The sequence below is a fragment of the Gnatocerus cornutus genome, chromosome 1 (assembly GCF_029298725.1).
Source record: "Gnatocerus cornutus isolate USDA-ARS CGAHR chromosome 1, icGnaCorn1.1, whole genome shotgun sequence".
Lineage (NCBI taxonomy): Eukaryota > Metazoa > Arthropoda > Insecta > Coleoptera > Tenebrionidae > Gnatocerus > Gnatocerus cornutus.
This window is the reverse complement of record NC_142233.1, coordinates 15791386-15805405: the sequence shown is the minus strand read 5'-3', so window position 1 is coordinate 15805405 and position 14020 is coordinate 15791386. Positions and strand designations below refer to the sequence as shown.

At 35.5% G+C, this 14020-nt stretch overlaps 1 protein-coding gene across 1 annotated transcript; it reads right to left on the bottom strand.

The window, feature by feature from the left end:
- Positions 1 to 705: 705 nt before the first annotated feature.
- LOC148180502 (uncharacterized) lies at positions 706 to 13814 on the bottom strand. Its single transcript, XM_088038893.1, has 24 exons — positions 13722 to 13814; positions 13297 to 13356; positions 8632 to 13130; positions 8571 to 8584; positions 8512 to 8521; positions 8375 to 8388; positions 8281 to 8308; positions 8079 to 8212; positions 7924 to 8019; positions 7870 to 7879; positions 7685 to 7794; positions 7577 to 7596; positions 7407 to 7485; positions 7142 to 7356; positions 7050 to 7093; positions 6901 to 6991; positions 6741 to 6828; positions 6677 to 6687; positions 6563 to 6604; positions 6485 to 6527; positions 6323 to 6390; positions 6190 to 6291; positions 6060 to 6119; positions 706 to 5893 (listed from the first exon to the last, which is right to left on the bottom strand). Exons 2-24 carry the CDS (start codon positions 13354 to 13356, stop codon positions 1292 to 1294), a joined length of 10440 nt encoding a protein of 3479 aa, XP_087895019.1. The 5' UTR covers positions 13722 to 13814; the 3' UTR covers positions 706 to 1291.
- Positions 13815 to 14020: the final 206 nt, after the last annotated feature.

Below are 14020 nucleotides of genomic sequence, written 5' to 3'. Positions count from 1 at the left end.
ATTAAATACTTAAAATATTTAATATAACATTAAATGCTTTTTCTACAACTGTCTCGTAATTGTGATAAAATATACAGGACGTTTTTGAAATACATGTACAAAACAGTTTTGGGCCATTCTAGGAGTATGAAGTATGAAAAATCAATTTTTAAATCAAAAACTGACAAGGTAAAATTAACCCCATTCCACCTACTTCTACACCTGAAATGACTTGTTTCCTAAGCAATCAGCAACTCCATTTTTTGTTCGCTTTTAAATCAGTGGAATACAAGCAAATTTAATGAAATTTTGGTGCAATTTTATCTCGAAAACAAAAAGACTTTTATTAAAACGTTTTTCTCTTAATAGGCTCAATTTGTCACAAGGAATTACCACACTATTTTTGTGCATACATTTCAAAAACACCTGTACAAAAAATTAATAAGGCAAGCCATGATTTTCAATGCCATTTTGGTAACACTGAATATCAATCAAGCAACTGAGATTATGTCATGTACAAAATGACATTCTATAATTTTTTCACGACCATTCACGTCTACGAAACGCAATTTTTTTACAACTTGACAGGTGAAATGAGTTGGGTAATGAAAAATGTGTGATGTAATGTAGCTCCATTGCAGCACTAGTTGAGTAATTATTACATTACAAAACGCATTTTTATTGCGCAAGAAGGAGGAGGAGGAGGAGAATGAGGAGTACTACCAAAGGATGCCGTTTTATATTATAAATATCATAAAATATTATTACAAGTTGGAAAATGATGGTAAAGATACCATAAACTCTCAAACAGACAATAGACAGAATAAACAAACCAATCAGAGAAAAGAGCGTAAATTTCACTTTGAAGAAATACCGTAAAACTAATGTTTTGTAAGCTATTAATTCTTCTGGTGAAACAGATTTATGTTACGACAAAATTTCAATAACCCTTCATTAAAAGACATAAATCAAAAAATTGTAAAATCTGATTTTAAAGCTGCAATGGAAGTTTTAAGAATGGCGTGTTCAAAAGTTTTCTGTTTCTCTTGAGCGCTAACGCGAGGACTTCAAATTAACGATAGTTCGGGAGAGAAAATTTCAAATTATGAAGTGTTGACGAAAAAAGAGTTCTCGATGTTACTTTAAATTAACGAGGGGACCAAAATGCATTGCAATTTTTCAATTTATCGAGAAAAATCGAAGGGACCAGGAAAAATTTCAAATTATCGAGAGTCTACTGTAGCTGGCTCGACCACAAATGCAAATGAACAACCAGTTTCTAAGATGGCGTATTGTTTTTTCGTTTGTGTCGTTACATTAAAGAGCTTTTAGGAGGACTCTCAAGGGGGAACTCTCCTTCTGCACCATGAGCTTGTAACATTTCCACAATGCGATTGTGTCCCATTATGCTTGCAATCGAAAGTGGAGTGGTGTCATTATTCAATGTTTGATTAATATCCGCTCCGCTCTCCAGCAAAAGACGTACAGTTTCAACTTGTCCACTTTGACAAGCTATGTAAAGCGGTGAGGCACCTTTCTTATTCGCTTGATGAATGTCAGCTCCGCTTTTCAGTAGAAGAGACACAACTTCGATTTGTCCCTTTTGACAAGCAATGGAAAGTGGGGAGGCACCATTTATATTCACTTGATGTATGTCTGCCCCGCTCTCCAGTAAAAAACGTACAGTTTCAACTTGTCCCTCGTGACAAACAATGTAAAGCGGGGAGGCACCTGTTTCAGTCGCTTGATCAATATTACCCCCTTTGTCAAGTAAAAGACGTATTGTGTCATGTTGTCCCATTACAGAAGCAACGTAAAGGGGAGAGGCTCCATTCGTACTCGCTTGATTTACGTCCGCTCCCCTTTCCAGTAAAAGAGAAACCACTTCGTTTTGTCCCTTCTGACAAGCAATGGAGAGTGGGGAGGCCCCATTCTTATTCCCTTTGTGAATATCCGCCCCGCTCTCTAATAAAAGGCGTACAGTTTCAACCTGTCCCTCGTGACAAGCAACGTAAAGGGGGGAAGCACCAGTTTCAGTCGCTTGATCAATCTCCCCCCCTTTTTCCAGTAAAAGACGTACTGTGTCATTTTGTCCCATTAGACAAGCAATGTAAAGCGAGGAGGCCCCGTCAGTTATCGTTTGATTGACATCGGCTCCGCTCCCCAGTAAAAGACGTACAATATCATTGTACCCCTTTTGACAAGCAATAAAAAGCGGGAAAACCCCCTTTTCCCCCGTTTGATGAACATCTGCCCCGCTCTCTAGTAAAAGTCGTACAATTTCAACATGTCTATTTTGACAAGCAATGTAAAGTGGGGACAAACCTTTTTCCGCCGCTTGACAAATATCAGCTCCGCTCTCTAGCAAAAGACGTACAATTTCCACGTGTCCATTTTGACAAGCAATGTAGAGTGGGGAGACATTGTTGTTGTCCGTTTTATGGACGTTTGCCCCACGCCTAAGTAAGTCTTTTATTGTTTCGATATTTCCGTACTCACATGCAATCCAAAGTGGCGTAAATCCGTATTTAGTAGCTGCATTAACTTCCGCACCAGAGGATAACAGAAGCTTTCCAATATCGTAATGTCTGTTATTAATTGCTACTAAGAGCAGAGTCCAGTTGTCGATATTTTTCACATTGACTAAATTTTTATTATTGGGGATCAACAATTCAAATGCCTCCAAGTACCCGAATTTTGCCGAATAATACAAAATATTGCTCACGTAGTTTGAATTAAGTTGTGCCAGATTGTTCCCTTGAATTCTTCTCAGTTTGACTTCAGCAACTAAATTGGTACTTCGTTGTGCATAATTTAAAGGTGTCATTCTAAATAAATCATCAAATTCGCGACTATTACATTTGTTTAACAAGATGTCTAACATTTCTGAATACTCGACAGATTCTGCGGAACTACTAAACCGATAATCATGATCTATAATATACACCCCGTTCACATTTTCGACATTAAAGTGAGGATGTCTTTGCCCCCATGAACAAACCAAATGCAATAAATTTCGACTATGTTGATCCTTACAGGTTGCAATATCATCTTTACATGTTTTCAATGAATCTAAATTTCTGTACAAAACCGCGACATGAGGCGGAGAATCTTTTGCCGAAAGTAAATCAAAGAAGAAACGGACGTTGTTGAATTTTTCTTCAAAGAGGATGGATTTGAATGAATCTTTTTTATCCACATTTTCTGACAGATTCAATGCGACTAAATATTCTGCGAATGACAAGTGGGAGAAAGAAGGAATGTTGCTCTGGTTGTCCACAATTAAACCAATCAGAACGTTGTCGGTAATATCCACTTCACATTCGACGCTCAATTGTGTCAATATTTCCTTTGGGAGAAGCAACTTCAAAGCGAATTTTGTATGTGTTATCATTTGTTGTTGTTTCCACCTATCAAATTGCAGGTTGGAATTGAAATTTGTCAAACTATAACCGAGTTTTTCTGTATAAAACACTTCAAATTTCTGCTCCAAGAAATGATGATACAAATTATTAAGTAAAAATCCTCCACTGAATAAATCAAGTTTACTGTCCTTTTTTACCAGTTCTGTCATCATGTAGAGTAGCAAAGGCACCCCCAGAATGTTATTTTTCTCGACCAGAACAACAGAAGTCTGCATTTGTTCGATAATTGTTTCGAGTTTGTCGATGGAAATGACATTTCTAAGACGATCGCGAATGTACTTTTTCTGTTCTTCTGTGTCAAATTGAGTAAGATTTCGGGACAAAACATTAAACTTGAGTTCCAAAGATTTTTGCAAGTGACTACGTGCTGTAACCCACTGAGACCAACTTTTTTTAGAAAACTCTAAAATTATGTCACCCACAGTTTCAACTTTTTCGGTATCAATTTCGTCCAGTGCGTCCCAAGCGTAAATGACATTGCCTTGTCTCGCAAACATTTCAAAAAATTGTTTATCCCGAGGACTCAAATGTTTCAATTTTTCCGTGATTATGAAAGTTGAAAATGCGTTGGAATTGTACTCTTTACTTGTTTGAAAAAATGAAAAGATGTCATTCTGGTCTATTAAGATAGTCCAGAGGTTCGACGGAGTTTGGTTTTTGAGACTCTTCATCAATTCGGATTTTCCCATCCCTGGTTCGCCCACTATCAAATTAATGTTAATCTCAGGCCTTCGAGACCACAAACTTGTTTCCTCTAAACCATCAGATGTTGCCAATTTGTGATTTTGCAAGTGATTAATATCGCCCTTACTACGAATCCATTCGAGACAATTGTCGTTTAACCACCTAAAATGGTGACAAATTTCAGTTTTTTCATTTTTTTGGAAAAGTGTCTCAAAGTCCTGAGTATTACATTCGTTTACAGAAAAGTGGACGTGAAATTTTGAATCAATATTTGCTGAAAAGGAGTCATTTTGAGTGCCAATTTTGACAAAGTTATGACGGCTAAATTTGCTTCTTAGACTTTCGATGTCTTTTACATTGTCGATGATTACAACAGTTTTGTCCTCAATATTTTCTAAATAGTTAATATCTACAAGGTGTCGCAATAAATATCTGGAAACATAAGGAAATCGGAAACTCTCTTTTTGACCGCCTAAATTTAAGGGACCGTTTAACATTTCGACTAGATCGTCACTCTCAATCATTTCAGGGAAGGTTTTAAATTTTTTGCAGAACTCGTCCAAACTAATTTCATTTTTACCTTGAATGGAACACGTAAATGTTTTAGTTAATTGACCGAATAAATCTGTATGAGTTTCAACATGAGATAGATTTTTCAAAATTTTAACATTTTTAGGTAATTTTGCAATTTTGACTTGAGTTCCTAATAAAATATAATTTTGATCCGGACATAACTTGATCACATTGTAAATGAAGTCATCGTCGACTTCTATAACCAGCGGACATTTACCTTGCAACCAAAATATTTTATTTAAAGTTTCATTCTCAAGATCATTCAAACTGTTAAATACTGTTTGCTCCAGCCGATATTTATTTACCAAAATTCTGACATCTTTTAAATCGCGCACTTCGCTTTTGGTAGCACTCCACATATTTTTAAAATTTTCGTACGATTCCGTCTTTAAATAAACAAAATTGAAGGTGGTAAACGCAGTTTTCAAAACTTGAATTTTCTCTTCGCTTCTAAAACAAACATCGTCAAAATGCAATGGTTTCATTTTGGAAGAGAGAAGCTGCAAGAGAATTACACACTTAATCCAAGTTTTGTCCAACTTTTCTTTCTTTTTCGGTAATTTGGCCCAATCTGCTATAAACTGAATGTAACTGTCTGCATCTTTCTCTGTTGCCCCAAAAAACTTTTTGAAATTCCCATATAAACTCTTTTTAGTCTTCTCAGCATTGTTTTGATTTGCATATAGATAAAATTTTCTAAAAAACTTTCGGTATTCTTCGACTTCAACGTCATTACTGAAACTAGAAGACTCATCGTCCACATAAAATTGATAAGAAAATTCCGTGCTACTAAATGTCTTGAAATTATCACACAGACTAATTTTTCTTACACCAACTGTAAAGTCTTTATCATGAATTTGAAGGCGCGTCGTGTCCGAAGGCTCAAATTTAAGGTTTGTGTACAACACAAATTTATCACAATTTGCCTTAACTTTCTTTACCGAATTCACGTACTTCTTAATGCTAAAATCGCCCGTTTCTGCCTCGAGCTGATTTACTAGCAAGATACCTTCTTTGTTGCTGTGCTTGAGTTGAAATGCAACGACTTCATTGAAACTTCCAGCTGTCGTTTGAAGCACGATGTCGTCAAAGTCGCCATATTCTTCGTCATTCGACGACATCTTGAAGGTTTCCGTTTTTTCCTGCGTCGCCAAGTTCAAGGCAAAACTGGCAATGTTGAAATTCTCATAATCTGTGCCTAAATTTGTTGTTCCTTGTCGTTTATGGAAAAACTGGAAAAATGGAAATTGCATTATTGTTGAGTGGCAGTGTCAGTGTCAACGAGTTATGCAAGAAGTTTTTGATTTAGATAAGACATTTAATAACAACTGGAAAATTGAATTTTCATATTCAATTAACTTTTGAGAGCAAATTTTGAATAACATGAAGTACGCTCACCTCAGGTTTATAGGCACCAATCGACTGATCACTTTGGCGATGCTGATAAGTGTTCGACATCTGCAAAAAATATCAATATTTTAATTTTTTTGCGTTTTTGTGTCTTCAAGGTGTTAATAAAGTCTAAAACGGAAAAATAGCACAAGAGGTGGACTGTCGTAAAGTGCCACATTTCAGACAAACATATCCCATCAGAAATGTTGATTTTGTTTTGTAGTGTGAGAGAAAATTCCTAATGAAAGTCTATTGGAATCAGAGTTTACAAAGTTGGACGTGTTTTCCATTAACTTGATAACAATACTTGCCCTTTTGGTTGATTTATTTAAAAAAACTGCCGGCGTTTTTTAACCAAGTAGCCAATCATCACGAGTCTACTATTTTGTTATTTATTTTGAGGCTTTAGAAAAGAAGAAAAAATTACTTACCTCGAAATGTCAGAAACTGGTCTATTGCACAAGTTTTCACAATCTCTGTTGTAATTAAGTGTCGTAGGTCGTAGCAACAATATTGTAATCATTCAATGTTGTCCGATGAGACTGTCCGCTCTATTTTCAGCATTTTTCGGGATAATTCAGTAACAAAATTTCTTGGCATTTGGCAACATTGCAAACACACACCCAATCAACTGCTAATAAAGATAAGCTGACTTAACCAGATGTAAACAACAGTTCTTTCAGAGACATCTGTCCGTACAAAGAAGAAACTTATGCAATTGCGGTACAGATTTCTGGACAGAATGTCGTTTTGTATTTTTACCTAAAAGGCCCACCTATAAATGTGTAAAAAAATTTGACGTAGGTACTCAATTGAAAAATTTAAATTTGTAGATATTCCGCTTTACAGTTTTGGTGAAGAAATAGGAACTAAGTCTAGAACTTTGATAGGTGCAGTTTAGGTTACTTTTTTTAAGGTTACAATTAAAAAAAAAATAACTGTTCGGAAAATACACGTTTAAGCCAAGCGGTTTATTTGGAACATTTTTTAATTAACCATCTAAATAAACAAAATTCATAAGCATCTTGACAAAAAGAATTCTAAACATTGAAAAAAATAAAAATCCACTATAACTAGGAGTTGAATACATTTAAAGATTTTAAAGAAACTGGATTAAAATAGACTACAAAAGTAGAAAAAAGATGAAACAGCAAAATTTGTAACCTCAAATGATGAAGAAGAAAATTTTGAGCAAACAAAAATTTTGCAAGAGAAGAACGAGAAGTACAGCAAAAAAGGGGAAAGAAAGAAAACCTGTAAAGTTTGAAACACAAAGAAATCTCCATGGAAAAGAAAGCAGAAACTGAGAAAGAAGCAAGTGGAACGACGAAAACTTGTTAGGCGCCTACTCACAATAATTTAATTTTTTGCAAGTGTAGAAGTAGTACTTTGCGCATTTACCATTCATGAACCAAGAAAAGATAATGTAATTCTACCAAATGCACGTGGAATAAAAGGAAAAATAAGAAATAAGGTTTTAATTACTTTTACTATATTTTAAATAGAAATTTTTATTTAATTACCAAATTAAAAATGTTTTGTTCTAATTTACGAAAGATAAATAATGCTCAAACAATTATAGTACCTACTCGTATATCGAAATTAACTCATACACTACAAAATTAGAACACTTAAACTAGCTTCTAATCTGCTGGAGCTTATTAGCATATCAGTGTCCTTTTCAGTAGAGAATGCGCAAAGGGTGAGCGCAAAGGGCAATTGCGACTGCACCTTCCGACTCCTTTTTTTACAAAAAAAATACAAAACAACTACAATTAAATTTCATTTTGGTTGTAATCAAAAACTAAATTTAAACATGATCAAAACTGATGAAAAGAAAAATTATAATAGAAAAACGAATAATACCTACTTACTAAAAAGTGAGGAGTGCTACCAAAAGTCGCAAAAGAGGAGCAAAGATATTGTCGAAAATTAAAAATAACCAGGTTTCGAATTAAAATACATACTAGTTCAGGGAATTAAATGGAGTTTTAAAAGTATGATAAACATTTTTCTAATTTGCACCTGTCAGAATAATAGGAGGAATAACCGGACAATAGTAACCGAGGGGACAACCGAGGCAATGTAATCTGGATGAAGTGCAAACCAAACAGCAATTCTGCTCTGAACAAAATATACTATTTTTTTTCTTCAAACAACTTTAAATTAAATTGTCCATGCAAGCGTTGTGGTCCCAATTTAATTAAATTTAATTTTAAAGCACTACGGTAGTCGCAGTCTTATTGGTTTAGACGCTAATATTACTTAATTATTATTTTCTAGTAATGTAATGTGAACTTTTTTTAACTGCGAAACAATACCTTGCTTCTTGCTTCTGTATTGGATGATGGATTACGACACCAACATTTTTTATGTATAAAGAAAAATGAGATTTAGGTATCATTTGAGTTAATTCGCGTGTTTTTGGTCTTTACCCGTTTTGATAAAAAGGCCTCACATTCCATCATCTTTTGGAATTTTTACGAGAACTTTTACATCTGCATGATGGTGCCAAACGTTTGGAATGTGAGCTTGTAATATTTCGACAATCCTACTGTGTCCATTAAAAATTGCAAACTAAAGCGGGGTGGTGCCATCATTCGTCACTTGATGAATGTTCGCCCCGTTGTCCAGTAAAAGACGTACAGTTTCATTTTGTCCCTTTTGAGAAGCAATGTAAAGCGGGAAGAAGCCATCATTCGTCGCTTGATGAATGTCCGCTCCGTTGTCCAGTAAAATACGCACAGTTTCATTTCGTCCCTCTTGACAAGCAATGTGAAGCGGGGAGGCACCATCATTCGTCACTTGATGAATGTTCGCCCCGTTGTCCAGTAAAAGACGTACGGTTTCATTTTGTCCCTTTTGGGAAGCAATGTAAAGCGGGAAGAAGCCATCATTCGTCGTTTGATGAATGTCCGCCTCGTTGTCCAGTAAAAGACGTACAGTTTCAATTTGGCCCTTTTCGCAAGCAATGTAAAGCGGGAAAAAGCCATCATTCGTCGCCTGATGAATGTCCGCCCCGTTATCCAGTAAAAGACGTACAGTTTCATTTCGTGTATTTAGGCAAGCAACGTGAAGGGGGCAGGCACCATCATTCGCCGCTTGATTAATGTCCGCCCCGTTGCCCAGTAAAAGACGTACAATTTCATCTTGTCCCAGTTGACAAGCAATGTAAAGCGGGGAGACATCATTTTTATTCGATTGATTTATGTCCGCCCGGTTGTCCAGTAAAAGACGTACAGTTTCATTTTGTCCCATTTGACAAGCAATGTAAAGCGGAGAGGCACCATTTTTATTCGTTTGATGAATGTCCGCCCCGTTGTCCAGTAAAAGACGTACCGTTTCATTTTGTCCCATTTCGCAAGCAATGTAAAGCGGGGAGACATCATTTTTATTCGTTTGATTTATGTCCGCCCGGTTGTCCAGTAAAAGACGTACCGTTTCATTTTGTCCCGTTTCGCAAGCAATGTAAAGCGGGAAAAAGCCATCCTTCGTCGCCTGATGAATGTCCGCCCCGTTATCCAGTAAAAGACGTACAGTTTCATTTTGTCCCATGTGGCAAGCAATGCAAAGCGGGAAGAAACCATCATTGGTCGCTTGATTAATGTCCACTCTTCGCCTAATTAAATCTTTTATAATTTGGTTATTTCTGTGCAAAATGGCGAAAAGAAGGGGTGTGAGTCCATTCTCGGTGGTAGCTATATTAACTTCCGCACCATAGGATAATAGAAGTTTTCCAATATCATAATGATTATTATCAATTGCTACTAAAAGCAGAGTCCAGTTGTCGATATTTCTGACATCAACTAAATTTGTGCTATCGCAAATGAACAATTCAAATGCCTCCAAGTACCCGAATTTTGCCGAATAATACAAAATATTGCTCACGTAGTTTGAATTAAGATGTGACAGATTGTTGCCTTGAATTCTTCTCAGTTTGACTTCAGCTATTAAAGAGGTAGTTTGTTGTGCATAGTCCAATGGTGTCATTCTAAATGAATCATCAACTTCGCGACTATTACATTTGTTTAACAAGAAGTCTAACATTTCTGAATACTCGACAGATTCTGCGGAACTACTAAACCGATAATCATGATCTATAATATACACCCCGTTCACATTTTCGACATTAAAGTGAGGATGTCTTTGCCCCCATGAACAAACCAAATGCAATAAATTTCGACCATGTTGATCCTTACAGGTTGCAATATCATCTTTACATATTTTCAATGAATCTAAATTTCTGTACAAAACCGCGACATGAGGCGGAGAATCTTTTGCCGAAAGTAAATCAAAGAAGAAACGGACGTTGTTGAATTTTTCATCAAAGAGGATGGATTTGAATGAATCTTTTTTATCCACATTTTCTGACAGATACAATGCGACTAAATATTCTGCGAATGACAAGTGGGAGAAAGAAGGAATGTTGCTCTGGTTGTCCACAATTAAACCAATCAGAACGTTGTCGGTAATATCCACTTCACATTCGACGCTCAATTGTGTCAATATTTCCTTTGGGAGAAGCAACTTCAAAGCGAATTTTGTATGTGTTATCATTTGTTGTTGTTTCCACCTATCAAATTGCAGGTTGGAATTGAAATTTGTCAAACTATAACCGAGTTTTTCTGTATAAAACACTTCAAATTTCTGCTCCAAGAAATGATGATACAAATTATTAAGTAAAAATCCTCCACTGAATAAATCAAATTTACTGTTCTTTTTTACCAGTTCTGTCATCATGTAGAGTAGCAAAGGCACCCCCAGAATGTTATTTTTCTCGACCAGAACAACAGAAGTCTGCATTTGTTCGATAATTGTTTCGAGTTTGTCGATGGAAATGACATTTCTAAGACGATCGCGAATGTACTTTTTCTGTTCTTCTGTGTCAAATTGAGTAAGATTTCGGGACAAAACATTAAACTTGAGTTCCAAAGATTTTTGCAAATGACTACGTGCTGTAACCCACTGAGACCAACTTTTTTTAGAAAACTCTAAAATTATGTCACCCACAGTTTCAACTTTTTCGGTATCAATTTCGTCCAGTGCGTCCCAAGCGTAAATGACATTGCCTTGTCTCGCAAACATTTCAAAAAATTGTTTATCCCGAGGACTCAAATGTTTCAATTTTTCCGTGATTATGAAAGTTGAAAATGCGTTGGAATTGTACTCTTTACTTGTTTGAAAAAATGAAAAGATGTCATTCTGGTCTATTAAGATAGTCCAGAGATTCGACGGAGTTTGGTTTTTGAGACTCTTCATTAACTCGGATTTTCCCATTCCCGGTTCGCCCACTATCAAATTAATTTTAATCTCAGGCCTTCGAGACCACAAACTTGTTTCCTCTAAACCATCAGATGTTGCCAATTTATGATTTTGCAAGTGATTAATATCGCCCTTACTACGAATCCATTCGAGACAATTGTCGTTTAACCACCTAAAATGGTGACAAATTTCAGTTTTTTCATTTTTTTGCAAAAGTGTCTCAAAGTCCTGAGTATTACATTCGTTTACAGAAAAGTGGACGTGAAATTTTGAATCAATATTTGCTGAAAAGGAGTCATTTTGAGTGCCAATTTTGACAAAGTTATGACGGCTAAATTTGCTTCTTAGACTTTCGATGTCTTTTACATTGTCGATGATTACAACAGTTTTGTCCTCAATATTTTCTAAATAGTTAATATCTACAAGGTGTCGCAATAAATATCTGGAAACATAAGGAAATCGGAAACTCTCTTTTTGACCGCCTAAATTTAAGGGACCGTTTAACATTTCGACTAGATCGTCACTCTCAATCATTTCAGGGAAGGTTTTAAATTTTTTGCAGAACTCGTCCAAACTAATTTCATTTTTACCTTGAATGGAACATGTAAATGTTTTAGTTAATTGACCGAATAAATCTGTATGAGTTTCAACATGAGATAGATTTTTCAAAATTTTAACATTTTTAGGTAATTTTGCAATTTTGACTTGAGTTCCTAATAAAATATAATTTTGATCCGGACATAACTTGATCACATTGTAAATGAAGTCATCGTCGACTTCTATAACCAGCGGACATTTACCTTGCAACCAAAATATTTTATTTAAAGTTTCATTCTCAAGATCATTCAAACTGTTAAATACTGTTTGCTCCAGCCGATATTTATTTACCAAAATTCTGACATCTTTTAAATCGCGCACTTCGCTTTTGGTAGCACTCCACATATTTTTAAAATTTTCGTACGATTCCGTCTTTAAATAAACAAAATTGAAGGTGGTAAACGCAGTTTTCAAAACTTGAATTTTCTCTTCGCTTCTAAAACAAACATCGTCAAAATGCAATGGTTTCATTTTGGAAGAGAGAAGCTGCAAGAGAATTACACACTTAATCCAAGTTTTGTCCAACTTTTCTTTCTTTTTCGGTAATTTGGCCCAATCTGCTATAAACTGAATGTAACTGTCTGCATCTTTCTCTGTTGCCCCAAAAAACTTTTTGAAATTCCCATATAAACTCTTTTTAGTCTTCTCAGCATTGTTTTGATTTGCATATAGATAAAATTTTCTAAAAAACTTTCGGTATTCTTCGACTTCAACGTCATTACTTAAACTAGAAGACTCATCGTCCACATAAAATTGATAAGAAAATTCCGTGCTACTAAATGTCTTGAAATTATCACACAGACTAATTTTTCTTACACCAACTGTAAAGTCTTTATCATGAATTTGAAGGCGCGTCGTGTCCGAAGGCTCAAATTTAAGGTTTGTGTACAACACAAATTTATCACAATTTGCCTTAATTTTCTTTACCGAATTCACGTACTTCTTAATGCTAAAATCGCCTTTTTCTGCCTCGAGCTGACTTACTAGCAAGATACCTTCATTGTTGCTGTGCTTGAGTTGAAATGCAACGACTTCATTGAAACTTCCAGCTGTCGTTTGAAGCACGATGTCGTCAAAGTCGCCATATTCTTCGTCATTCGACGACATCTTGAAGGTTTCCGTTTTTTCCTGCGTCGCCAAGTTCAAGGCAAAACTGGCAATGTTGAAATTCTCATAATCTGTGCCTAAATTTGTTGTTCCTTGTCGTTTATGGAAAAACTGGAAAAATGGAAATTGCATTATTGTTGAGTGGCAGTGTCAGTGTCAACGAGTTATGCAAGAAGTTTTTGATTTAGATAAGACATTTAATAACAACTGGAAAATTGAATTTTCATATCCAATTAACTTTTGAGAGCAAATTTTGAATAACATGAAGTACGCTCACCTCAGGTTTATAGGCACCAATCGACTGATCACTTTGGCGATGCTGATAAGTGTTCGACATCTGCAAAAAATATCAATATTTTAATTTTTTTGCGTTTTTGTGTCTTCAAGGTGTTAATAAAGTCTAAAACGGAAAAATAGCACAAGAGGTGGACTGTCGTAAAGTGCCACATTTCAGACAAACATATCACATCAGAAATGTTGATTTTGTTTTGTAGTGTGAGAGAAAATTCCTAATGAAAGTCTATTGGAATCAGAGTTTACAAAGTTGGACGTGTTTTCCATTAACTTGATAACAATAATTGTCCTTTTGGTTGATTTATTTAAAAAAACTGCCGGCGTTTTTTAACCAAGTAGCCAATCATCACGAGTCTACTATTTTGTTATTTATTTTGAGGCTTTAGAAAAGAAGAAAAAATTACTTACCTCGAAATGTCAGAAACTGGTCTATTGCACAAGTTTTCACAATCTCTGTTGTAATTAAGTGTCGTAGGTCGTAGCAACAATATTGTAATCATTCAATGTTGTCCGATGAAACTGTCCGCTCTATTTTCAGCATTTTTCGGGATAATTCAGTAACAAAATTTCTTGGCATTTGGCAACATTGCAAACACACACCCAATCAACTGCTAATAAAGATAAGCTGACTTAACCAGATGTAAACAACATAAAACAACAGTTCTTTCAGAGACATCTGTCCGTATAAAGAAGAAACTTATGCAATT

Coding starts and splice junctions, on each gene's coding strand:
- LOC148180502 (XM_088038893.1), bottom strand. CDS start 13,356: ATGTCGAACACTTATCAGCATCGCCAAAGTGATCAGTCGATTGGTGCC. Junction 7,486..7,576: donor AACAAAACATTTTTAATTTG/GTAATTAAATAA, acceptor TGCATTTGGTAG/AATTACATTATCTTTTCTTG. Junction 5,894..6,059: donor TTGGTGCCTATAAACCTGAG/GTGAGCGTACTT, acceptor CCATTTTTCCAG/TTTTTCCATAAACGACAAGG.